Below are 27,190 nucleotides of genomic sequence, written 5' to 3'. Positions count from 1 at the left end.
TTTTTTCCCTCTCTCTCTCTCTCTCTCTCTCTCTCTCCCTCCCTTTCTTTCTTTCTCTTGTATTTTCTCCCTGTTTCCTTCCCTTCCTACATGCTGCATCTAAGTAATGGAAATCCCCAGCTTCCACAAAAACAGGACTGTTCTGCACTTTGTTGATTCACCAGCTCCTCCCATATGTAGTATCTAAAGAATGCACTAATACTCCCTCAGCCCAGCCAACACATGCATTCACCCTCTCTCTCTTCTCTCTCTTCTCTCTCTTCTCTCTCACACGCACATGCACAAACACAACCACATTCGCACTCCTGAGGCGGGATGCAGGAGGCCCCCCGGTGGTACACTGAGTGTTTGGCAGCCCCGAGGAAGGCGGGGAGGCAAGCCAAAGCCCCAACCCTCCCCTAAGCAACAGAAGCTAGAGAAGCACTGCCATGATAGCTGTTATGTAACCCCAGCATTTAGCCTGCTGCTCCTCTCTGACCTACCACAACGGGAGAGCCACCCGCTCCTCCATGTGTCTTGGAGCGAATGCAGTTGTCAGTTACACTCCTGTTAGACCGACCCCACTATGCTTCTGGTTCCTTCCCACCCCTCATGCACTCTCAGTCGGGAAGACATGCACGTGTGTGTGCGCACGTCGGGATAGAGTGATGACTGAGATCGATAAAGAAGGCTGGCATCCCGCCTGTGCGCAGAGGATATCTCATTCTTCCAGAAATAACATTTAGGTAAAATGTGAGCCAAGTGAAAGCAAGAATCAACCCGCCCATAATCCCCGCCGTTCCGTTTTATTATATCATTTGCGGCATGCGCTCATGTGCCATCCTCCATGTGCCTGTGTGTTCCTTTGTTGTTCGGCGCGGGGTTGGAGAGGTCAGACGGAGGAGATGTGTCTCTCCTACAGTGGTGATGTAATCGGGTTTGCCCAGATAAAATGGCTTCAGAATGGTGATGAGTTTGGTGCCTGGGTTATGTAAGGGGGATGATTTCTATGCAGCGAGAGCGTAGCAGCCTGTGTGTGTGTGTGTGCGTCTGTGTGTTTGTAAATGTGTCTCTCCAGCTCGCTCACCGTTTGTGTCTGTGCCAGCCGATCGCAATCTCCTCATTATCCTGCCCCACTACTACTAGCACCTGCTCTGGCACATTCACTCAAATTGTCTACTCTATGCCCCCCCTCCCCCTCCCCGCCTTTTCTTTTTGTCCCTTTGTCTGTCACTTTACCAGTCTCCCTTCCCTCACTGACTCATTGCTGCATTGTTTTTTTTTTCTCTTTTTCCTCTCTCTCTCTCTCTTGTATTTGTTTCTTTATTTCTGCCATTTCCTATTAAGGGATTTGACTTTTCAGGAGCCTTGTCTGTGTTCTTTCTTTTCCCTCTATGAATTCCCACACAAGGGAGAGTTTGCCTCAAGCACTAAAGTCAAACCTAATCTCAACTCTAACCTATTTTCCTGACAGAACCACTGACAGAAAGCACTTGAGACAAACTTCACCCAGTGCCTGAATCCTCCTGACCACATGCCTGCTTCTTTCTGTCTTTCTCTTTATGCATTTTATCTCTTTCTCCATGTCCCCTTTTTACTTTTCTTACCATGTTTTCCTCTTTCCTCTGCTCCCTGGTGTTTTCAAATTTTCCCTGTCTGAAAATCATCCAGCCCTGCCACTCCCATTATTGCCTTTGCCAAACTGCCTCAGTCAGCCTCTGCTTGTCCTCATATATCCCTTTGCCTGCTTCTTTGGGTGAAGTGAGGGAACTCTGGGCTGCCTTTTTTGTCTTGGTCAACAGGGGGAGCTGCAGACATTCCTCAGATTCATGCAGCACTGTCCCAGTTTCTCTACCTTAATGCTGCACGATTCTTGGGCTCCAGCCAGCTCTCAGGCAGCGGTTACATAAGAACCAACGATCTTCTGTTTTTTTCTTTTTTTCTTTTTTCCCTGGAATTTCAGACTCTCTGCTGATGTGTGACCTTCAGTGGTAATTGCCAATAAAAGTGCAGCAGAGATGTTTTCCAGGAGACACTGGCAGTGCTGCGCCTCACTCTGGGCAGCATGGCTTAGAGAGAAGGCCAGGGGCAGGGTGGGGGTGTGTGTGTGGGGGGGGTGCACTTTACCCAGCACAACAACTTTTAACTGTTTTGGGCCTGCCACTTTTGCAGGGCCGAGTGAAAATCTCTGGTTGTCAGAAGATAGCTATAAAAAAAAACATCTGTATGCGCCTCTTCCTAAAGATTCAGTTGTTTGATTTGTCTAATTGTCTGCTTCTGTCACCTTTTCCCTGTGGGGAGGGGAACAGCAGGGATAGCAGAATACTCTGACTGTGTGTTTATGTGTGTGTGTTTGTGTGCATGTGTGTGATTGGATGTACGGTGTGTTTTGGTGTTGGGGTTCTAGGTTATGTAATCCTAGAACAAAGGAGTGACTACTGGCACCCCAGATGTTGCCCTTCTAAGACAGGTGCAAATGCCACACGGGAATATAATCATGTCAGTTCAATGACTTGGCCTCTGCAGCCTCTTTTTCCCTTATCGGTTTGTACTTAGTGTATTTGTTTGATTGGCATTGACATTATGTAGGTTTTGTCTGGAGTCTGAGAAAACTGACAAGGGGAACTGATGCTAGCAGTCGTTGTGACCGGGCCTCTAGCTGATGTAACCTTTTTTGCATGAGAAAAGCATAGGCATACTGTTTACAGCGGTTAATGTAGTAAATAAGGTCAGATTATACACATGATGATTATCATGCCATGATACTCACGTCAGTAGCCTCAGTCATATATGAATTGCATTTGAAGGCGACTTTAAAGAGGGTTCTTGGCTCATTTGCATGCATAACCACATTTTCTGTGGAAATCTATGTGTTTGACGTAAACAGGGGCTTGATAAAGGGGAATTCCTGTCCAGCTGCAAAATTAATCCGCCTACATCAGCATTCCCACGCCAGAAAGTTTTTGTTATTGTTGTTGTTCTTTTATTTGTAGGAGCTCTCGTAGTTCACTAAGTTACTCATCTCTCCAAACAGTGCGAATATAAGTTTTATCCACTACAGAGCCACGTCAGATCTGAGTATTGGTGTCAATGACTTAGTCTCTATGTGCCAGCTGAATTGCTTTGTGTTTTCATTTACAGTATGGGCCATTTGTTGGTTGCATGTTTATTTTTTTATTTTATTTTATTTTATTTTTTTCACTTTTTATTTTATTTATTATTTTTTGGTACATTTGGTACCTGTATTTATAGCATACCTGTCACTGGTTACAGCAATTCTGCTGTATCTACACATTTTATTTCATTTTATTTTGTCAATTGTTAATACTGACCTGAGTGTCCAGGGGTGCAGGTATTGTGTCAGTTTTTAAACTGACATAATAAACTGTGTTCCCATTTAAAAGTGCTACATGGAGCATTTTAGCAACAATAAATCAATGATTTGAAACACTAAAATAATTTCTGTAAACCAAGCAGACAATTGCTGACACGACTGAAAGCCTCTTCTGCCAGTTGCAGTGCATTTTGCATCATTTGTTACCAGGACAGATTTGACTTGTTTGCTATACAGCACAAAACAGGAACCGTTTTCCTTTCATGTACTTAAATGTAAATTAATGCATGACTGTTGGCAGTTCTTTACTTTTGATTTTCAATCAAATAAATACACAGATTTATTCCAGCTCCACTGTGCTCACTGAAAAGTTTTAACTTCCTGTTTGCTTACTTGGTGGAAATGCATATTGCTAATTATTTGCTCTTATCCATCCTTTTGCTCTCAACAACAAATGCACTCAGAGCAACACAAGGGCAAGTGGTTTGCAACAGGAAGCCACAGGTTTTGTGGGAAAATTGGCCTTAATTATGACAAACAACAATGGTGCACACAGCACCTTTCAAATATCTAAATTGGTCTTCAACAGTCAGGCATGTATGATGTAAGCACTGGCTTGATTTTTTTTTTCTTTTTGCACACACACATACACAAAAGATTTTTCTTTCTTATCCAGCCACTTCACATAAAGTAACCTATCCTACAGCCAGCAGTTTAGTAGTGCTTGTCGTCCCTAATCGATCATGTTGCTAGCTCCATGGAGACACTATGACATATCACGGTAACACAGGTTCATATACGCTGTCAGGCTCTTGTCACCAGAATGTCAGAGAGCGAGATGTTTGTTGTCTACCTTCTGTATGCCGCATGCTTGCAAAGCCGTGCACTTTTATGACATGCAGTTGTGTGCATCATAAGCAATGCTGCTGAGCTGTAGTCAGGCCGATGCATAGAGAGGAGGGCAAGCCACTGCGGCGTCAGTAGCTAGGAGCCTCGAGTGTGCTGCTCCTGAAAGCCAGTGACAACATGACTAATTTGACATCTTCAGACTTTTACTAACACCGCCCTTTTATTTCCAATCAGCTGGCACCTCCACCCGAGCCTGAAGTCCCTCCTGAGGTGTGTTCAGGACCCATATTGGCCCACTGCACACCAATATGGGTCTCTGCTGATCAGAGATTATGTCATATCTATCTGCTAGCTTCATTCCATCACACTTGTGTTACATCTTCCACATCCCTCGCTTTTCTTGTGACGGATAAGAATCAGAGCCTGTCCCCACATATTTCCGCTTGTGTCGGTCTGCTCACCAAACACACATTTTTTCCCTCTGTGGAACCTGAATTGTGCTACGCATTGACCCCTGTTTCTGTCCTGCCTCCCGCTCAGCCATTCATTTGTCCTTCTCTCCCTCCCTCCATTCATCTTTCCATCCACCCCTTTTGAGTTTTTGAGTGAAGTCCAATTTCATGACCTTTCACTGAGGGGGGGGGGGGTTGGAGTCATGGGTGAGGTGTTTTTCCATGCCAGATTGGAACATGACGGTGTTATAGTGTGTCAGTAGTGCACAGCTTCATTATGTAACATGGGTAGGGATTTTTTTTTTTCTCGCTCTCTTCTCATGGCTTGTGTTTCTCCCCCTCTGGCAGCCTGTCGTCCTCTTATGTAATTAGCATGGTTTCTTTTGCCACTGCGCCTGTAAAGTAATGAGGGAGTCACCACATGCCAAAGACAGTGTCTTTGAAATTACCCAAAATATCAGGAGTGGGCAGCGCAGTCTTCAGAGTTTTCATATTCTCATTTTGATGTTGAAGAACAAGCATTCAGATGTAAATTTCTGAAATCTAGTATGCTCGTTTTATTTGTCATCAGTAAATCACTTTGGTGTCTGATGTATTAGATAAACCTTTTCCCCCGCATGTAGCCTTGCATGACTTTGACCTTGCCCCACGTTTACCCCAACACAACCACTTCCCTCTGTTAACTGCATGATGTGATTTGCCCCCGTACTCCCTGCATGCAAGTAAAGTGACTAATTTGCACTATATTAACACCTGTTTTGTTTTCTAATTTGTTTTCCAAATTTCCTTCCCAACTTTTTTCATTTGATTTATTTCTTTTCGTTCTTATGTTTTTTTTTTGTTTTTGTTTTTTTTTTTGCTTTCTGCTAACTCACCTCACGTATAAGGAGCTTGATCCCAACCAGCCACAGAAGCAACTGGAGGATCAAAGGAGGGTAGGTACTGAGCAATATGAGTTTGGTTTGGTCCGACCCGCGCTCGCTCCTTATTGATGGTTGGCAGCAGCATGGCCACTCACTGACAGGATGCCTCCCTTACTGTCAGGCCACCGGTGAGGGCACTGATATGTAACGTGAGGTAGCTCAACAGATGCACATCAAGTTTCAGCGTTGCTCTGTTATATGACGGGACATGTTTGGCCCAGGTGAACCCAGAGTGTAGAGCCGTGCAGATGGCTGTGCAACACTGATTTCTACTGAACCAGTATGGGGCCAACAGGGAGGTCAGAGGGCAAAGAAGATTGCTTATGCTGCTTGTTGACTAACTCACTCTTAGGGGGAAAGCATCTTATTAGCCTTCAAGGCTTACTCAAGAGCCGAGGTGAAACTTCATCATCATGACTGCCCTGTCATTAGCACTGATAAGAGAAGCAGTATCAGTTTTGTTTGTTTGTTTATTCATTTATTTTGTATTTTTTACTCTTAATTTGTGCTTTTTATTTGATTCAGCACCAAATTTTTCAACCTCTATATTTGGTCAGTAACACTGATGGGCTCCAGCCATGCTCTTGTGTCATGATAACTGTTGGGACTTCGTCTCCTAACGTCCACTATCTTTGATAGGGAGAAGCCCTCCGACAGATTTTGGTCAATCGATATTATGGGAACTTCAAACCTGGAGGGAGGAGGGATAGCGTTACAACTTTCAGCAATGGTCCTGTCACTTCTGCAGCACCTGGAAAACCTCCCACAGGTGTGTGTATCTATGTCTGTGTGTCTGTATGTTGTGTGTCCATGTGCTCAGGCTCATAAAGATGAGATAACTTAAACTTATTGTTAAATTTGGTCATTGCGGCAGTGAAATGTAGGGTACAGCACAGAAAAAAAACTGAATGTAAACATAAAATATAAGCAAGAATAATGCAAAAGGCCAGAGTATTATAGTATTACTCCAGCAAAGATGAAATGACTGCATAATCACTGCAAAATAAAATAAAGAACACAAATATGAAACATAAGGAGTATGAAATTGGCAGCATATGTGTACATGAAATGGAACTGTGAATGTTGTGACGTGTAGATGTGCATTGTGTAAGCCTGAAGCGGTCTCTCGTTGAGCCGTCTCACAGTCTTTGCCCAGTCCAGACTGACATTCACAAATTAAATAGATTGTTCATAAGTGACATTTATTCTTTCCAGAGAGTCGCTCGCTGGCTCTAATCACAGATATGACTCATCCTTCATTTCTTGTGCTTCAGAAAACAGAAAAAAAAATAATAAGTTCTTATTCGTGGCCGTGGCCTTGTCCTCCTCTAAGCCCTTGGACCCCGGCTCGGTTGCTGAGCACACAGGCTGTCTCCTCAGCTTAACGTAGGCCGTGTTGTTGCCAGGCGACCGGAGAGCCGTGCTCCATCCAGATTGGGATGAGTTGTTGATACACTGCCTCACCCAGCCACAGACGGCTCCGATGGGGGCTGTTATCTCACTGCTGCCTCCCTGGGTGGCTGGTAGCTGGCAGCAGCAGTAGGAGCCATACACACATCCATGGATTAGAGGAAGATGCAGTGTTATATTTTATTCATGTAGGTGAATGGAGAGGAATGGCAGCTGTGGTTCCTCTGCTTCCTGCATCACATGAGCTCCTCATTACATAATAAATTTTTTGTAAAGTAGTTCTTATCTCAAAAAAAAAAAAAAAAGTTATGTCCCATTATTTATTCATTATTAAAAGTAATGTTACATTTTTAGTCCCTTTCTTATTGTATTACTTTTTCTCTTAAACCCTCAAATGATTGCATCCTCTCTTACCTTTAGAAATCTGAATAACTAAAACTTTTGGTGTCAGTAATCCCTTTCACCAGCTAGCGTTAATGTCCAATATCCTTATCATGTCTTTGCTTGATAAAATCACGGTATTAGAATACTTTCACCCAGTGAAAGTAAAATTTGCCGCCATATCTCATCCAAAGTGGCTGAGTTTCAGGGGTGACTACTGATCAGGGGAAAAGAATTGGGATGGAGGTGTGATTTAATTTTTTGATAATTCAGCTGCAGTCTGACATGTAGGGAGGGTAATAACATTTTTTTTTTTTTTTTTTTTTTACTTTTTAACTACTTTAGCCAAAAGCAAAGGGGTTTCATTCTGTGGCCAAATAATGATTTGCAAGGCACTGGATAAAAGCATCCACCAAACAGCATATTTAATGTCACAGAATCAGCTGAAGTCCTAAATTATGCATTTAATAATTTATTCAAGAATTGTGGCCTAGCCGGCATGAATTACCCTCTCATGCAGACTGGAGGGGGATTGTGTGGGTCTCAAGGTGGTGATGCTTTATTAACCGCCCTGCTCTGTGGCCGTAGTTGTCAGCTCAGGGGTTGGAGGTCGAGGGGAGCTGAGCCTGGCGGAGGTCCAGTGCCACCTCGACAAGGAAGGGGCCTCCGATCTGGTCATCGACCTCATCATGAATGCGACCAGCGACCGGATCTTCCAGGAAAGCATCCTATTGGCCATTGCCCTGCTGGAGGGTGGCAACACAGTCATTCAGGTAGGTGAGGGCGTTGGGCACACAGCAAGTACACAGTGTAGGAAAGGATGAGTGGAAGGCCTTAGTGAGGAGCCACGCTCACATGTCTAGCCTGGGACTGCCTTCAGAAAAGCAGGAGAAGAATTTCAACAAGTAGATATTATCTTAGGTGCTCAGAGTGTGTTGTGCAGACCTGTGGTTTTTGCCCTGCAGCTAAGTGGTTGTAGTAGAGGAAAAGAATGCAGTGACAGAACTTAAAAAGCAGCTCGATATTGTGCTCCAACACAGAAGCTTGAGCACGTAGTTGAAGACTATCCTTCAAAAAGCAGCGCAGAAACCTTTCTGAGGAATTCGAACTCAGTGGCATTTTGAGTAGCATCCCCGAAAAAAAAGCAAAAGTGAGTTTGGACCATGGAGGGAGAGCAGGTAAGGACGTCAGAAAGGAAGCGGAACAGTAGTCAGCTGGGAGAGGTCCAAGCTCTGCAGCCAAGCACGTCATTGCCTCCCCACAGCCAGCCAGGGGTTGCTACGGCAACGCAACTCTTTGCTCACCTCACAGCAAGGTTGAGAGGGGAGGGTGCTGCTCTGCTTGCAGGGCAACAGTATTATCCTAGCTTTGCAAGGGTGTGTGTGTGTGTGTGTGTGAGTTTGTGTGCTGCTTATGAGCTGTGTATTTTGGTTTGTGTGGTGTGCGTGCTCATGTATTTTCTTGCATAAACAGGCCCGTTGCATAATGGCCTCATATTTGCATAGTGTCACTACCTGACAAGACCTGACTTCCCAGAGTGTACACAAAGGCACTCACATGACTCCTGTTACATAAGAGGCGGCCTACCTCCCTGCCTGGGTGAATAACGCCCAGAGCACCGGGCCTCCTAACATTTCCACTGGGCTCTTAACTGGGTCATGCTTTGATGGTGGAAAGGGGGCAGTATAAGGCACAACCCCGCAGAGGTGAAATCCTATAGACTTTAGTGGACCTCTGGAGTTACGTGTACATTCCCTCCCAGCCCCCTTCAGGACAGATCACTTCACCTGATTCATTGACATAGCTGCTGTCAGATTTGCTGATTGATCTTTTGAGGTCAGGGTGCAGTGAGAGAGCACACACTCCGTTGCTCACAGTGGCAAAAGGTATATATTTCAGTTCGGTGACTCCTTTTTTCTTGTTTCTGCTCACCCCAGGCATTTGTTAATATTTGCAAAGTCATTTATGCCTTTTTGGATTGCCAAGCCCGGCCCATGTTTCGCACAGAGGGTGAGAGAATGTGCAGCTTGGGTATTCGTGCCATTAGTCACAGTGATTGTGCTATATTGGAAAATAACACTTAAGCCATTTGCCTACCTGCCTTTTGTAGCGCTGAGTAATCCAGAAGGGGATTTACAGTGTCTAACTGAAATTCTGCCGCTGAATACTAACAATGCAGCGTTCCTATTTTTGATGTTAAGCTAGATTATGTCAGTAGAAACATCAAAGATAGCCGGTGAACTTGATGGTCACGGCAGTTTGTTATTGGCTTAAGCAAGGAGGAGGCGCGATTATAAAGAAGCTGCTTGTTTCGCCTAGGTGTTTTTCTCTCCCTCTGCATGCTACAGGGACAAGTGAGCTTTGTTGAAGGATCATGTATGGTCCTGAGTGAATTTACAACATATCAGCAGATGCATCACATTTCCCCGTCTTACATAACGATGGGCTGCCTGCCCCCCTTTTAGGACAGAAGGGTTCTTGTTATCCAAATGAAAAGCAGGACAAAAACATGCCCACAGATTTCTCCAAGCACTCTGTTTGTTTGTTTTCGAAGTAATCCAGGGTCGTAGCCTAGCCAACAAATTTTCTGGGAAAGAGTAAGTAAGGGAGGGAGATGGAGAGATTTAGTTGGCTTCAGTATGAATCCGACCAAGGCCCAGAGTTTGCTGTGCTAGCTGGGCAGGATGAGCTTGATACGGCGGTCCTGAGGGAAAGGGTAAGTGTGTTAGTGAATACAATAAGAAATGGGTCAGGTCACAGTCCTAATGGCCATTTTCAGGCCCGAGTAATACTCTGAACAGGACACCGTTGCTTCCTCCCCAAGAGATATTTATCTCGTAGCCATAAGGACCTTCCCACGGTGCCACATGCTGTCTAAAACGAAGAACAGGCTTTTTTTTGTTTATTCTGTTATTCCATCATATTAATTGCATTTGTCGAGTTGTCAGTCATGCCCTCGGTAGCCAAAAAACAAAATTTCCCCATTTGCAAAATCCCAGGAATAGCACGAGGAAAACATGCAAGCTTTCTGATTCCTGATTATTGTTGTGCCAAATGCTCCGTCTACCTGAGTTTGCTTCGGGCCAGCCAGCCAGCCAGCCAGGTCAGAGTGAGGTGAGGAGCTTCAATTAGAGACGTTGCTGCCTGTACTGTCTAGAAGGCTTTCAGGCTGTCTGTGCTGGAAACTGATGCCCACGCTGTTGGCCACCGCTGCACCGGTAGTGGGCAGAGACTGCTGCACACCGCAGTCACACCAGAATATTCCTCCTAGCTGGAGAACCACATTTAGCTGTCATATCAGACTGCAGCTCAGGTTTTACTCACACATTTGTTTCCTGCTGTTTTAAGGTACTAAAAATCAAACTTTATTTTCTGTTTTGTGGAAATTTACCCTTCATTAAGTGTCCAAAACACTCACAGTCACACAGTTAAGGAAAATAAATATAATATACAGGCTAAATACATACACAGCTGTGTGTTATTCCAAAAAAGAGAGAGGTACTTTTTGAAAGTCTGAAATTTCAAAGTAACTATTAAGTCGTATGTATCAATAAACAACCATACCAACTCTGATAGCATATGGTGGTCATTTTGTGCTTAGTAAAAAAAAAAATATATATATTGTATCTTTAAACCATACTGAGCTCCCATATAGCATTATGCTGTAGGGTAGAGGGAAAAAAAGGGCCTGTATTTGCTTACTTGGCCTGAAAGATCTTAAAACTACACAGAACGTAAGCCTTCCTCAAATCTATTCCACATTACCGCTCCAGGATATGAAAGGATCAGCCCACAACGCCGGCTTGTGTATAGTAATCTTCATGATTGAGGGTGTTATGGATAATTGCTGAAGCCGGTGTTGAGAAGATCACTTTTTGTCTCGCATGTGTTGACAGAGAAGGGGATTTCAGCTTCTTCACCACCCCGCCCACATAACATCTATGGTTATCCCCTTTGCTCCGCTGTGCCAATGCTGCGTAGTGATCTCAATATTTGACTGTGCACTGATGTGGCACACCAGTGGCACTATCATCAAAGTAAAGTGTGAACAAGAAATGTTGCTGATAAACGCTCCACCTTGGCAGTTTAGTTCATCACTTTCTGTGCCCTGTCATCGGTCATGCCACTAAGTGAAACGTACTACGTGGTTTTCAAGCCTGTTGTAGGCATCACCACGCAATGCTTACTATGTGGGATTCTTCAAAGACAGATGCATTGGTGGAAAGTTGAGTCAAATTCAGCCACATGCCCGCCTATAGAGAGACCAACTTTTTCCATCCACCCTGCTCATACCCAAATATCAAATAACGAAAATAATGGAGAATAATAACAATTGTGTGATATTGTTTCCATAATTGTTTCATCAGGACTTTAAAGCAGTAAGTTCACAATTGATTTTTGGCAATATAGGTATTAGCAATATTCACACTGACTCTTGAAAGGTTTGACATATTTTGCAACTCTCATAACATGTCATCACTCAAGATACAGGTCTGTTTTTGCTAGAAAGATTACAGCTATGGGCTTCGAAGAGGCAGATTCCTGTAATGAATGGTCGTGCTTGTCATTTAGCAGAGGCCTGGGTCACACTCCACACCTGCTGCTACCTATGCAACGACATGGAGCTCTGTCAAACATTAGCTACTGACCTACATAACTTGACAGAAATAGCCCAGTTTGTGTGCGTCTTCACGGACCAGATAACATATGTGGTGCCTGACACACAGACACACACGCTCATAAAGTACAACTGAGGGAGAAACAGCAGCTAGTAACACCACAGCTGTCATGCAAGCAGACATGTAGCATACACATCTTAAAATAAAAGCACACTCATCCATACTCCTCTATACAGCCCCTCCACACATGCACACACACACATAGAGGAACACACACACTTTCTCACATTCCTCCAGGCTATCCATAGAGGCTTGCGAGCTTATTCCAGAAACAGCCTGTGGAGAGAAATGTGTTTGTCCGTGTTATGTAAGAGCTGACGCTGTCTCTGTAGCAGCTCTACTCCTCCCAGCCCTCCATCCATCTCGCCAGCACTCGCCCCGTGACCTCAGACCCTAAACTGTCACAGAGGCAGACAGGTGCCACCGCTCTTACTCAAGAGGCACACTGCAGCACATTGCTGCCAACAGCGGCTTCCAAGTACTGTATGATTTACCCCACGCCACCGCTTGTTTCAGGTTCATGTTTCAGCCACCTCTTGGAAAGCTTTTAAAAACCAGCCCTGCAAGATGAGATTCCAGTCATCAGCATCAACATCGCCTTCCTCTTTCTAACAGCAGAGATGGGACAAGGGATCCTCTATTAATCACATCCCAAGCTGTCAGTCTATAATACCTCCGGGAGATTGCTTATTTTTAATCTCTGTCCAGACAGTGCAGTTTTTCAGCTAGATTAGTGTATACACACTTTTTGGAAGTTCGTTTTTAGTCATTGGACACACAGCTCAAGACATTAATAATATATAATAATATCTTAACTTTATTTAGACAGCACTTTTTTTGTAACTTTGTAGTTAAAGATTAAAAAGTGCTTCACTTCAAGGAGCAAGTGCAAGAAATAAAACATGGAGTTTAAGTAAGACACTGTAAAAACAAAGATGAGATAAAACAAAGCAAACAAATAAAATAAAATATCTATCTATCAGTCTGTCTATCTGCCTATACTCTCTGTCATTTGACGGTTGAACATAAAGTACAGCAGTGAGTGATTGCTTGGTTTGTTGCATGTCTGTGTACACATTCCCCAGAACGCAAGCTCACGTGTATTTCACTTTCACTTGGCGCTCCTGTCTGCCTGTCTTTTGTAGCATGAAAGAGCAGATCTCCGTGGTTACCAACTGGGTGGTGGCACAGTACGCCACAGAATCTGCTCCAATAAGCACAGAGATGGCTTTGTCACTCACCGAGGTGTCAGGAGGGAAAGGCGGGAGAAGGCTGAAGAGAAAGAGGGAGCTGGCGGTATAAATAGATCTTACATAACTGGCCCTTGTTGATGCCAAGAGCCGGGGTGGCAGCTGACGGGGAAAGGAGAGAAGTAGACACGCAGGCTTGCTAACCTGTGGAGGCCCCTCTGTCCCATCATATTGACTCTGTGGAGGGGAGTGAGAATTACTAGTGGGCCTAAACCTGCTCTACTGTACATGACTGCTGACCTCAGGATCAGCAGAGCTCCCAAGAGGCTTGCTGGTTCTGAGGGCTAAGCTGTGCCAAGGCGACTAGTTGATGCCTAAGTGGCTGCTGGCTGTTTTCTTTGAGAGAATGAATCAGCAGTTGAGTTTTGCAGGGGGGCGCTGCTGATGTAACAGGTGTTTGCCATACATCGCTGGAAGTGGTTGATTGCTAAGTTCGATTTTTAATCTGCTCTGCCACGAGATGTCTTCAAAAACAACAAATTCACCACCAGCGCAGCAGCACTTAGAGTAGAGTGCAGCTGGGGACACGTGGCAAGCCCTGCACTCTTACTTTGTGAACGTTGACCATGTATCTAAGAATTTGCTTATCTGTGGGCTGTGGCCACAAACATATGAAAGCACACTACAGAGCTGGTGTACCTGAGTGCACTTTGACTTTTAGTTAGTAGGCCAAAAGCCGATTCGTTGTGTGTATTGTAATCTTTACCTGATTTTATGCAAACAGAGAACAGGGCAGCAGTTGTTACAGGCTGCTCCTTTTGTACACTGGCTTTCTACCCATTGTCATATGGCAGTCAGGTGTTAACAAAATTATTCTCTTTGGATGGGAGATAGAATTACTTTTTTATGATCATGGTCATGAGGTCCCGTCATTTGAACATGGTAATGTTATAAAACCACGATCCTAGAACTGTTGTCTCTTTCTGGAGGAGTTGGCCTGCTTGCATAAGGCTGCTGCTTACTCTTAATCAGATCAGTATCAGTGAATGACCCTATCTTGTCAACAGCATTATGTTAACAGCTCAAAACAAGCATTTGAAAAACATGCAAACTCACAGTGTTACATAAAAGAGAAGAAGGAAAACAACTTAGATTTAGTTAAGTTGCTAATTATTTTGTAGCAAGTGCACCACCCTTCAGGACACGGAAACAGGTCTCATGTCCTCAAGGACTCGGTGCCAAGATTTTGCAAGTTTATACTGACAGATTTTCTGTGCAGAAACCTTCTCAGTGGTGTGCGCTGAAGCTGTATACATTGTTACTGTTTGACTGTCCCTCCCCTCTCTCAGAAACTTCAGTGAGTTGAGCTGAACCTGGAAAGAGAGTTATGTAACAGGCTTTCAAAACTGCCCCAGAATCTATGTGTGTGATAACTCCAGCCCCCCCTCCAGCACCCCAGCGCTCCCCCACCACCAGCACCACACACAAGCACACACACACACGTATATCTCCTAACACTTTTTTCTCCCTCCCTTCTTGCTCCCTCTCACACCACGCACTCACTGCGTGCCGTCCTGGCACTCAAAAGTAGGGCAGGATTTTCCTCCTCTTCTAACCCCCCTCCTCCCCTTCTCCCCACCGCCCGCCCTCTGTGGGCTGATGTAACAGTGTTTGAGCTGAGGCGCAGTGTGCCCTCACTGTAACCACTCAGCTGATTACAGGTCTTATGTAAGGAGGGATTGTCAGGAGGGAAAATGGGACAGGATATACCAGCTTGTTGACAAAACCCCAACCAGCTCAATGCATGCAAATCCCAAATCTTTAAAACAAGAATGCCTTTTTGTAGTTCAGCTATAGAAAGTCTCCCTCTTGTCCTCCACTTCATATTAGCCAAGCCTCAAGATTATAAAGTTTCTTGTATTCTTGAGGGAGCAAAGCAAACATTTTTGCTGCATTGTTGCAAAGTTCATGAAAGACGAAATCTATAATTTGCTGCAATGACTCAAATTTTGCTTTTGTTACAGTGCGAATGACAGAAAGCCCTGCGGTGTGAATGCTTTCATGATTGCACACCTGTGTCCAAATGTGTGAGAGCGTGTGATTTGGTGTATGTATGCTTGTGCTTGTGTGAATATGTCCATGTTTGCACACCTGTGTGTGTATGTGTGTGTATGTGCGTACCTGCATGTACATCTGTGTCTGCACTACTAGTTGTGTGACTAGGTGTGTAGGTGGCAAGGTGTTTGCATATGTACATTCATGTATTTTGGGTGCACATGTGCAGAGGCGCAGATGTTTGTGCATGCAAAATCCAAACTTTGTTTGGGCTTGTCTCTGCTTTTGCTTGTTTGTATGTAAATGTTAAGGCTAATTTTCAACCAGGGCCTTTCAACCAGGGACGTTTTTGACAATTAATTAAGTTTAAAATTCCCCAGGTCACCAGGAGTGCCACTGTCCAACAGGCACAGTGCCAATGGGTAATCTCCAACAGCTGAATCCAAAAAGCAGTTAAAACCCTGCCTTTCAACACAATAACACTCATGCTGCAGCAGGACCTTCCTACATTTTCTTTGCCTGAAACCTGTGTATCAGATGTTCTGTAATTACAGCTGCTGTGGAAAAAATGTTCACGTCAGCCTCCTAGTGGTAATTAATAGGAGGATGTGTGGACATTTTTGGTAGGCTGTGATATTGCCTACCCACAAATTGTCCTCAGCCCAAGCAGTACACCTAGCTTTCAAACTCAGGCAGCAAAATCCTGATGCTTTATGCCTTTTTCAGTACGACTTCAACACAGCAGAAAGCTGACAGCACGAACGTCTGTGAGTAATGCTAACAAAATGAGTGTTGCAATTGGCAAGCGATAAATTTTAAGATTTATTTAAAGATATATGCAATTGTGTTTTAGGTGCTACTGTGTTGAAAAAATGTAATTCAATCGCCTTTTGGAATAAATTGTTTGAGATTACATATTGGCCATGCATGTGTGTATTAGAGGGTGGCGCTCCCAGCTACCTGCAGGTATGAAAGTGCTACACTCCAATTTGTGATCTAATTTTGGACACAATCAATCGGCATGATGGCAAAAACTAAGAAAATAAGGCCCAGGTTGAAAATAACCGGAATTATCCCTTTTAAGCCCAGAGTAGTCTTCACAGCGCCAGAGCTGTGTTGTGCCCGGGGGCAGAGAGCAGATGATGTAAAATCAGGTGAGCACAGTGAGGCTGTTCAGCTTGTTTTCCTGGCACTGAGAGAGCAGGCTTATGTAACTTTGCTTCAAAAAGAACCTCTGGCTCTCAAACACTGCTTGCAGGGACAGAAAATAATAAGAAGTGGCCAAAACAACAGCACAGCTCTGCACACTTGATTGTATACAGTAGCTATAAGGACGAGTGTGAGGAAGGCCTTACTCCATGCCCGAGGTGAATTTTGAAAGGTTGTGGGATACATTATGGGCATGCACATGTTGTTGCTTGCCCAAAAAAGATGCACCTTAAATCCAAATGTTGCCACTAAGTTTGTCTTTCAAAGTGACTGGAGAGAAGGCAGCTAGTCATATACAACCTGCAAGATGCACAGAGGCATAAGATATGCTGGCAAATAGCTGAAAGGATTTAAAAAAAATGATAATCTTGCATTCTTCTGCCTTGTCCTTCTTTCCCGGTATCATTCCTCTCCAGCGGTCTTTCTTCAATCGTTTGACGAGCGACAACAAGTCAGAGAAATTCTTCAAGGTGTTTTATGAACGCATGAAACTGGCCCAGCAGGAGATCAAAGCCACTGTGACGGTCAACACCAGTGACCTGGGCAGCAAGAAGAAAGATGAGGAGCCACCTGACAAAGACACCCCGGCACGCAAAAAAGGTTAGGGGCAAGTGGTTTTGATCACAGTCGTAAAGTGGGCACAGGAGCCTGGAAAAGCAGTCATCGGCTCATGAATGTTCAGTGTAAACTGTCATCGTATATGACGAGCAACTACAGTACATGATCTTTGATCCACTGATCCATCAGTCCCTACCTACCACACTGAAATGCCCTACAGCTACATGTTTTATATACAAACTAAAACAGACACATCTTCAGTGTCTGCCTTCTCTGTGAGTTTGTACAAATATCCATCTTCATCATATTTTGCTGAAAACACAAAAAAGGGGATGAAATAATTCTCACCAGTTTCCTGTGCAGTTTCACTTCACTTTCAAGTCTCATTCTTTCAATTCTCTTCCATATTTCAAGAAATATGGGGGATCTCTCTCAGACAGAATCCAGAGAATGCTACTTCTACCAAGAAATTTGCTGAAACAAGTTGCTTTCTATGAAAAGGTGTTTGTTCTCTCCCAGTCAAGGATGTGCCAGTGGTGGCAGTGGCGACCGAGGAGATGAAGGAGCAGCTAGTGGAGGCCTCCGCTGCCACCAAGAAAGCCTTCACAACCTACCGCCGCGAGGCCGAGGCCGAGGAGCACCAGGCAGCAGCTGATGGAGCCGCCGTCCCCACCACTGACAAGGGCCAGGAGGAAGGCGAGATGAGTGTCATCATCACCATCATGCAGCCAATCCTGCGCCTCATGCAGCTGCTCTGTGAGAACCACAACAGGGAGCTTCAGGTCAGCCTAACAGCAGGGGGCACTCTGGAGAAACTGAAATGTTTTGCTATTTCTCGGTCTTTCACTTTGCCTAAAATCCCCCTCCCCTCGGCCATGGCATGATAACATTTCCTGATCTGCACTGTGAATTTCCATCAGACTCTGTTATACAGAAATGAAACTGTGTCGAAAATAGGCATCATTTGTGGAACATCCTGATCTGACTGTTTCCATATCTGGTATCTCTTGGTCTAGTTTCACTATGAGGGGTGTGATAGTGTTTGGCAATGGCCATGTCCAGCAGCCCAGACAGTACATTTCCCTCTCACAGTGACTCTGTTTGTACACACAGCCAGGGCAGGGCCTCATTAAAAGACAGCTGACTGGTCGCTGAATCACTCTGTCTGACCCATCCTGACCCGGCGTGGGCTGGTCGTATTGATTTACTTCAAGAAGCCATGCAGCTCAGATATTGAGCTCACTGAGACACACACACACACACACACACACATATATATATATATATATATATATATATATATATAACTGTCTGACTACTAGGTTGTAATTCTTAAAAAATAAATAAATAAATAAAATAAAGAGTAGCCAACACAACTAAGGACTTTATGTATTTCATGTGGTCAGGTTGTCAGGGTTGCATTTATCACATGCCACAAGGAAAAAGAAGAAGAGAAATTGATGGGGAATGTTTGTGGAGTCAAATTAAACTGCTTTATAATTTGTCATATTTGTAATGTTTTATTGCTATCCTAACATGAAAGGAAAAATTCCATCCGGAAACTGGATTTGCGTTTGTTCGTTTTACACTTTTACATTGAACAGCTCACTCATTAATCATGAACATGGACTGTCTCCCAAAGCTGGAAAAAAAAAAAAAAGCTGCTACCTCTACACCTGTGCCGAAATGAAAAATTTCTGGTACAGTTGGCCAAAATTATTTTGATGTATGATACTACCTCAATAATTATAAGATGTAAACTAAACTAAACTTAGAGAGGACTTGACAGGGATGATGATACTGATTTATATCTCCCATGACTATGTTTATATGTTTACCTTGGCGACTTCCTCAGTGATGCTGCCCACTTCCCGCTGAGTGGCAGAGGATTAAAGGGTTCCCCCTTTTGGGGAAAGTAAAACACTGATGATGACAGTCAGGGCAGACCCGGGGCTCAACTGTTTGTTTTTGTTGTTCAGTCTCCTAACAAGCTGCCAAAGGTGCTCACAATAATAAAAATTAGTGGCATGATCATGATCTTTATTTTTTTTTTATTTATTTTTTTTTTTCACCATGGTATTTAGTGACAGTAGTTATTACTCCATTTCTAATTACTGTACATCAAGGCACATTTGCTGGTTCTGTAGTTGTTTATTTATTTATCTGCATTTCTGCTTTATTTGATAGTGACAGTAAAGAGAGATGGGAAAGGCAGGGGACAGAGGGGGAATGACATGCAGCACAGGGCCAGGACCTGATTTGACTTAGGCAGCTGTAGTAAGGCCTTAGTTTTGGTACAAGGTGCGCACTCTAGCAGGTGAACCACCGGGCTGCCCCTGCACTGGTTTAATCCTTGACTGACACAGAGGTTTATTTCCACATAAAATGAAGTCTTTGATTGTGAGCGGATCCCCCACAGAGGCCATAACAATAAAAACAAAGTCTTGGCTCCCTTGTTTTGGAGTTTTGAAGGAAACTCTGTTATGTTGATAAAGGCACAGTGAACCGTCCAAGGACATGGGCCGTGTTTTTACCATTTTATCTCCTGTTTTTTCCAGAACTTTCTGCGCAACCAGAATAACAAGAACAACTATAATCTGGTTTGTGAGACACTCCAGTTCCTGGACTGTATCTGTGGCAGCACCACAGGGGGTCTAGGGCTGCTGGGACTCTACATCAACGAGAAAAATGTAGGACTCATCAACCAGACTGTGGAGAGTCTGACTGAGTACTGCCAAGGTCCCTGTCATGAGAACCAGGTGATGAATATACAGATATATATATATAAAGTGCTGTGAAAAAGTATTTGCCTTCTTCCTGATTTCCTATATTTTGCATATCTGTCACACTGAATGGTTTCATATCTTCATGAAAAATGTAATATAAGACGAAGAGTACGCAGGTAAACACAAAATATAGTTTTTGAACGATCATTGCATTTATTGTAAGAAAAAAAAAAGTTATCAAACAGTCATATCACCCATGTGAAAAAGTAATTGCCGCCCTGTACTTAATAACTTGTTGCACCATGTTGAGCAGCAACAACTGCAACCAAACGCTTCCTGTAACTGGAGATCAGTCTTTCACATCGCAGTGGGGGAATTTTGCCCCTCTCTTCTTTGCAGAAATGCTGTAATTGAGCGACATTAGAGGGTTTCTGAACATGAACAGCTTTTTTAAGGTCCTGCCACAGCATCTCAGTGGAATTCAAGACAGTAGATGGACTACACCACTGCAAAATCTTAATTGTGATTCTTTGGAGTCACTCTAAGGTGGACTGACTTAGTGTCCTGCTGCATCACCCAAATATGCTTCAGCTTTAGATCCCTGATGACCATACACTGGTAGAGAGCAGAATTCATGGTCCCCTCATTGATGGCAAGTCTTCTAGGCCGTGAGGCAGCAAAGCATCCTCACACCATCACACTGGCACCACCATGGTCGACCTTTGGCACAATGTTTTTTGTTGTGAAATGCTGCGTTTGCTTTACATCAGACGTAACAGGACCAGTATCTTCCAAAGAGATCCACTCGTCTGTCCACCAAACATTATCTCAAGTGTCAAAAATCCTCCGTGAATTCCAGTTTTGCACGGTCTCTTTCTCCTGCAGTTCTTTAGATGTTATCCTGGGTGTTACTGCACACTTCCTGGAAGAGCAGTCGCTGCGCCCCTGGAGGAATTTTGGTAGGCCGGTCACTACTGGGAAGATTCTGCTGAGCAGATTTGGAGATAATGGCTCTGACGTGATTCGCTGAAATCCCAGGGCTTTAGAAATGGCTTTGTAACCGTTTCCAGGCTAATAAGGCTCAACAACGTTTTTTTTTTCTCATCTCTTTTGATTGTAGCATAGTGAGCCACTTGTTTACAACTTGCAGCCTACTTCACCTTGTGTCTGCTCTTTCTTAATTGATTGAGTCATTATGTAGATAATTACTTTTTCACTTAGGGTTAGTTGGTGTTGGATGACTTTTTTTTTCCTTAAATAAATAAACTCTGTTTCGGCTTCAGTTCCTCGCCTTATTTTGTATGAAGATTTGAAACAAGATTAAGTGCAATAAATTTTCAGAAATAGAGGTAATCTGGAAAGAGGCAAGTACTTTTTCACAGAACTGTACATACACACACACACACATTTACATACACACACACACCCACACACACACACACACACCAAACAATTTATGTAAGCTAGCTCACACTTGGATACATATTTCAAACAGCTTTTTTTTTCTTGATTTGTATTATGCCATCATACTCCTCTGGTTGATTATACTGGGTGGCTGCTCAGGTTTGCATATGTTCTGAAATTTCCTGAACTGTGTAAAACTTTTCTTTCACTTGCTTGTTCAAATGTGCTTTCTTTTGACACCATATCAGATTATCTCCATTGTAAATGTAGCTGATGTCCTCACCTCAGTAGTCGTGGGGTGGTCTTGTTTGGCAGTGCTGTAATTAGGCCCGTGCATGTTTTGCTCACAAGCTTAGCTCTAGTCAAGCTCCAGCACTCAGCTCTGGTGCTGAGACCAAGCTATGTAGCTGCTGCTCCTCCTTCAACCGTGCAACCTCAGCCCTATCTGGGCACCGTGCCTATGTTTGTTCTTCCGGGCGGATTAGCGATTGTTTGGTCTTTTCACATGATGGTGACACCCTCTGTTCCTGCTACAGTGAGGGCACTTTGTGGCAAATGTGAAACTGGAATGACTAAACATGCAACTGGCTAAGTACAGTAGGTGTGCTGGAATGAATAGGTCTTAGTTTTACAGTTTTACAGTTTTTACAGATTTCACCCCTCAAAACAGTTCTGGAAGGTAAACTGAGATTGAAGAAAAGTTTTCGTCCTCATGTATACTTCAAGTAAAGGTGGAGTTATTGTAACTCGGCAGTGCTTAAAATGACTTTCTTTTTCACTTCCGTTTCCTTCATTTGTCTTACTCAGAATTGCATCGCCACTCATGAATGCAATGGTATCGATATTATCATCGCCCTCATCCTCAATGATATCAACCCCCTTGGCAAGAAGAGGATGGACCTTGTTCTTGAACTCAAAGTGAGAATATTACCAATTCCTGCTGATAATATCTGACACTGAATATCAGAGTAGCTGTGTATTCTACCATCCTGAAAAAGATTGAGCTAATAGAGAAAATGAACGAATGCTTACTCTGTCAACACATCATTATCCATTCTCTCCCCTTTCCTGCTAGAATAATGCCTCCAAGCTTCTCCTTGCCATTATGGAGAGTCGCCATGACAGTGAGAATGCTGAGAGGATACTCTACAACATGAGGCCAAAAGAGCTGGTGTGTATGTTAACGCTTTGATACAAACCATTGCACTGCATTGAAAGGGCATCATCTGACAGTCTGCCTTCTTGCAGGTGGAAGTGATCAAGAAGGCTTACATGCAGGGTGAGATTGAGGTGGAGGTCCCCGAGGATGGTGAGGACGGGGAAGAAGAGCATTCGGCCTCTCCACGCAATGTTGGTCATAATATCTACATCTTGGCACATCAAGTAAGCTACCACCTGTTCATAGCTCTGGTATGGACACACATGGTTTGGACTTAATTTGGGGTAATTTTAGTTTCGTTTGGACTCAGGCTGAATGGCATGACACTGACTATTCACCGCCAGAGCCACCGAGCAGCACAGTTTGCTCTGGTTTGTAATCCTATAGGGCCTCAGCAGCCATTGGCACATTTAATAAATTATATTATAGCCTATTATAGAAATATTGGCTCTAAATTTTTGTTATAGGCAGTAACCTGTTTTATAGCAGTCAGTCCTCTTGATTCCTGATGATTCCTGCCTCTCTGGGAATGAGACTCCGCCATCCTCTCCGTTAAAAACTGTATCACAGCCGGTAGGATTATGAGGGGGGAAAAAGTGTGACATCATTGTCTAGCAGCAAAAATAATTAATGCCTATTTTGGGCCCCAGTTGGGTTCAGGCTATGAAAAAGCTGTTATCTTTCAGGTTTGGGTTGGGTTTGGACAGAACTTTTTCAGACAAAGTCCAGGTCGGGCTTGAAGATTTGGACCCGAGTTAAGCTCTAGACAAAGCCACACCCATGAGCAAATGCCGCAACAGGTTCATGGCCACATAACATACATGGACAATAGATTTTCAGTGGCTGTTATTGTCACTCTTATGTCACTCTTAGTCTATGTGCCATTTCCTATGGCTCCTAAAGGCATGTTATATCAGAGACCGGCCACACTGTGTTCATATACTCTTTTTCAACCCTGAGGCTGTATGCTGCTCAATAGTCTCTTCAAGCCATGATCTAGGTTAACAATAATTATAGTTACATAACATACATTGTCAGTCCAGAGCCATCACGCCCTACAGCCTCGTGGATGAATGAACTATGCATCTTGCGTCTAAAGACACAAAAGAAGCATGTGCTGTACCTTCCTGTAAAATACCCACAAGGTTAAATTGTCTTAGTTTTGCACATGCCAAGTGAAACTCTTTGCAAACCTGTCTGACAGGGAGAAAAATCTTTCTGCTTGTTGAAGCTGGTGATTTTCGCCCAGTGATCTGCTCATCATTGATTTGATGGTCATTTCAGTTAGCCCGTCACAACAAGGAGCTGCAGGCTATGCTGAAGCCAGGTGGCACCTACGGGGAAGGTGACGAGGCTCTGGAGTTCTATGCCAAACACACAGCTCAGATTGAGGTCAGTTTTTCTGCCCTTGCCGCAACTGGACCGTGTCATTTTGTATATGTCCCTGCTTTCCTATGTTGTTTTATATCCCTTTTTTAAGTGAAATGGTTTGCATTTACACTCTCTGAGATCATTATACCGCTCACACATTAACTGGAGAGGATTGCAACATGTCTTTTGGCATTGGTGTTGACCATAGGCATGTGATAGTGTTTTTCTTGGCCTGCCTTTGAGTTTCATATTGTACTTTGTCATGATGACAAGCACCCTTGGCATGTTTGCACGTTCTCCGGTGTGTGTTCAAAGACGAGAAAGAATGCTGGTTGTTTACAGTTTTCAGAACTTTGAAGCAAGAAGTTATTGGCTCAGATTATCAGCCACCTTTGCAAAGCAAACATCCCTGCTATTGTTACTGCAAAACAATTTTTATACCAATGCCAAGTAACCAGTGAGACCACTTTATGAAGCACCTTAGCTGCACATAATATATAAACACTGTAGACCTTATAGAACCTTATTAAAGTCAATGCAAGGCCTTGGGTTATCTGCCCACCCCAGTGACAGCGGGTGTGTGATGGGTGGCTGCTGCTGTGGTTGTGTCCAGATTGTGCGGCAGGATCGCACCATGGAGCAGATAGTCTTTCCCGTGCCCAACATCTGCGAGTTCCTCACCCAAGAGTCCAAGCTGCGTGTCTACTACACCACAGAGCGGGATGAGCAAGGCAGCAAGATCAATGACTTCTTCCTGCGCTCTGAGGACCTCTTCAATGAGATGAACTGGCAGAAGAAGCTGCGAGGTACTCAAGAGGCTACTGGTAACGCAAACACAGTTCCCTGTGCGTCCTTCTCCCTACTTCTCTATCTTTTAGTAGATGCTTTACACGCCTCTTCTCCTGGCATCCCTCCAGGCCACTAAAGATCCTCCCTGTATGGGACACACACATATACTGTATACTCTCCTTTCTTTAACTCTGAAGCCTGGAGAGATGGAAGGGAGAACGGCATGTAAACCTCGATAAGCAATTTATCAACTTATTTAAATTAGACTATAGTATAAGTTTAATAACTAAAGGCTAAGATGGGCGGAGATTATATGCTCTATAAAGTTGAAATGAAATGTTTTCCACTCAAAAGAGAATGATGCCAGGTATGTGACTGTGACTTGGTGTATTCTTAGCATGGTAGGTGTGTTCACTTTGCACATGCTGCAAGCCCAAACAAAAGCATTTGCTCTCTCTGGAATGTACACACAACTACTGTACTTTTTTGCGTCTGCATATTTTTAAAGGAGCAAGGCAAGTCGTTTCTCAGTCTTTCTTTGAAAACGCAGGGGAATCACAGAGGATCACAAAAGTAGGAGAGAGAGACAGGAGAAAATGGTTTGGTAGGACTGAACCCAGCCAGTTTGGCTACATGTGGTCTTCTTAGCCTTTGCATTATTGTTATTTTTATTTCCTCACTGTAGAAGAAGGACACAATTGGCATGACATGTTTTCTACTCTGAGCAGAACACATGACTTTACATAGCTATCTGCCTACAGACCTGTTTGGTCCTAGACTGAAGGAGAGTGGACCATTTGGTCTTGAGTAAGAGACATGCAGTTAGATAGGTGAGCAGCGGAGCTACTACTATATTCTGGTATTTTTACTTTATTGTGCAGTCAGTCTAGATAGACAGGAAGGATGGGAACAAAAGAGGGCGATGATGTGACAAAGGCCCTGGGCTTGTTTCAAACCTAGATTATTCAAACCTAGATGTGTGCCTTAGCCAACTATGTAACCAGGACGCCCCAAAGACTGTCCCCAATCTTAATGGGATTAATGGGACAGCCCAGGTCGCACCAACTACCCGCCATTTTGAGGTCACTTTCAGTCTAGTAGTCTAGCATTCTTTACTTTTGGCATGGCACTGCTGGGGAGAAATGTAGTCAAGGTAGCAGAGATAGGGAGCTTGCAGGGCAGCACCGTGCCACAGGTGTGTAATTGGGAGGAGAAAGAGCCAAACATAGGATAAATAGGTCTCTTTGCACCATGTGGCACAGTGGCAGCCATGTGTTGAGAAGAGGAACAAATCTTAATTAGCTGTTGCAAGAGAGTCATGTGAAGTGAAATTGCAAAGCGTATTCTCATAATGAGTACTCCTCGATTTAACCTTTTTTTCACAAATGTCACATCCCCTTGTGGTCCAGACTCAAACCCTATTCTAGCTTCTCCCCCAGCAGGGCACGTCCCCATTGACCCCCCCACCTCCCTCCCCCTCAGCCAGTGCAGTTAAGTGTGACTGCTCTCTTTGTCTCCTTAATGGGAGCATGTTGTGTCCTGTCCCTTGGCCAGGCCTGCAGAAGGTGGTCTGTGTATACTATGTCAACACGTGACAGCGCTGCCTCTCTCTTATCTGAATGAATCAGCACAGCCGGAGACAATGTTGTTCCGTTGCTGCTCACCACCACTTATGAATGTGGTGACTTCTGTTTCTAAAAGTCCCCACCCTCACTTCTTCTTTTCTAATGAACAGCCTGGCTCAAAAATAGCATCAGCCGTGACACTGATCTCCTGACCACTGTCTTTGTAGGCTGTGTGTGTGTGTGTGTGTGTGTTTGTGTGTGTGTGTGATGTGTGAGTGCACATGCATGCACACACGCATAAGTGTATGCATGCATGTTCATGTGCGTACATGCGTAATGACTGTTGTCCTAAATCTGTAAATCGTGTAGTGCATGTAAAATGTGCATGACAGTTGATGTTGCATCTTTTGAAACAGTCGGTTTAGGTTTTGCCTGAATTTTACCCTTCAGTTACAGTTGTCTCATCCTTTGTGTGCAATTTTGGTTGTTTACATGGTACTTAAAGCCACACACACATCGCATTTGTTTCAACTCCCCTCGGTTAAATTGTCTTTCACTCCAAATTCACCACGTCTTTATGGCTTTATGGTTATGAGCTGACATCATAGCTGGTAAACGGCGAAGACCACAATCTGTTTTAAAACTAAAAGCTGTCTGTGCCGTGGAGAAAAATGCGAAGACACGTGGCACGGGGATTTTTGTACTATCTTGGAAGATCTACTAACTACTAACTTTGAGTAAATCATACCATCAGATTATTTTCTAATTCGTTTAGGGGACAGAACATTTACATTTACTCTTTGGTGTGAAACAATGATCAGTCACCATGTGTTTTTGTTTTCCTTTAAGGCGATGTGTTCTGTGACATTGTTGGAGGAATGCTATCTCATGTATTATTGCACAGGAAATGTAGAGCTGAATGCATGATATCTGAGTGCTACATTGCTCTTTGTTTTGAATGACAGTACAATGACCTTGCCACCCTGCTTCACCTCTCTCTCCTCCAGCCCAGCCCATCCTCTACTGGTGCTCCAGGAACATGTCCTTCTGGAGCAGCATCTCCTTCAACCTGGCCGTGCTCATGAACCTGCTCGTGGCCTTCTTCTACCCTCTGGAGGGTGTCCGCGGAGGTCAGTCAGCCAACAACTTCACCTTTT

General features: G+C 43.9%; 1 protein-coding gene across 8 annotated transcripts in view; it reads left to right on the top strand.

The window, feature by feature from the left end:
* The window catches only part of itpr1b (inositol 1,4,5-trisphosphate receptor, type 1b), a 100,155-nt gene that overhangs the window by 47,001 nt on the left and 25,964 nt on the right, over nt 1-27,190 (top strand). For 3 of the 8 annotated variants that reach the window (XM_030050965.1, XM_030050964.1, XM_030050962.1), the window contains 11 exons: nt 6,177-6,306; nt 7,917-8,101; nt 16,878-17,061; nt 17,539-17,801; nt 19,578-19,778; nt 21,957-22,067; nt 22,225-22,320; nt 22,398-22,532; nt 23,593-23,700; nt 24,293-24,485; nt 27,041-27,163. In XM_030050965.1, coding sequence (XP_029906825.1) covers nt 6,177-6,306; nt 7,917-8,101; nt 16,878-17,061; nt 17,539-17,801; nt 19,578-19,778; nt 21,957-22,067; nt 22,225-22,320; nt 22,398-22,532; nt 23,593-23,700; nt 24,293-24,485; nt 27,041-27,163 — 1,729 coding nt within the window. Of the gene's footprint in view, nt 1-4,396; nt 4,433-5,501; nt 5,550-6,176; nt 6,307-7,916; nt 8,102-16,877; nt 17,062-17,538; nt 17,802-19,577; nt 19,779-21,956; nt 22,068-22,224; nt 22,321-22,397; nt 22,533-23,592; nt 23,701-24,292; nt 24,525-27,040; nt 27,164-27,190 lie in introns of all 8 variants that reach the window. The other 5 variants (XM_030050961.1, XM_030050960.1, XM_030050957.1 and 2 more) reach the window with 4 other exon arrangements.

The sequence above is a fragment of the Myripristis murdjan genome, chromosome 5 (genome assembly GCF_902150065.1).
Source record: "Myripristis murdjan chromosome 5, fMyrMur1.1, whole genome shotgun sequence".
Taxonomy (NCBI): Eukaryota; Metazoa; Chordata; class Actinopteri; order Holocentriformes; family Holocentridae; genus Myripristis; species Myripristis murdjan.
The sequence above is the reverse complement of the archived record's forward strand: the minus strand, read 5'-3'. Positions and strand labels throughout refer to the sequence as shown.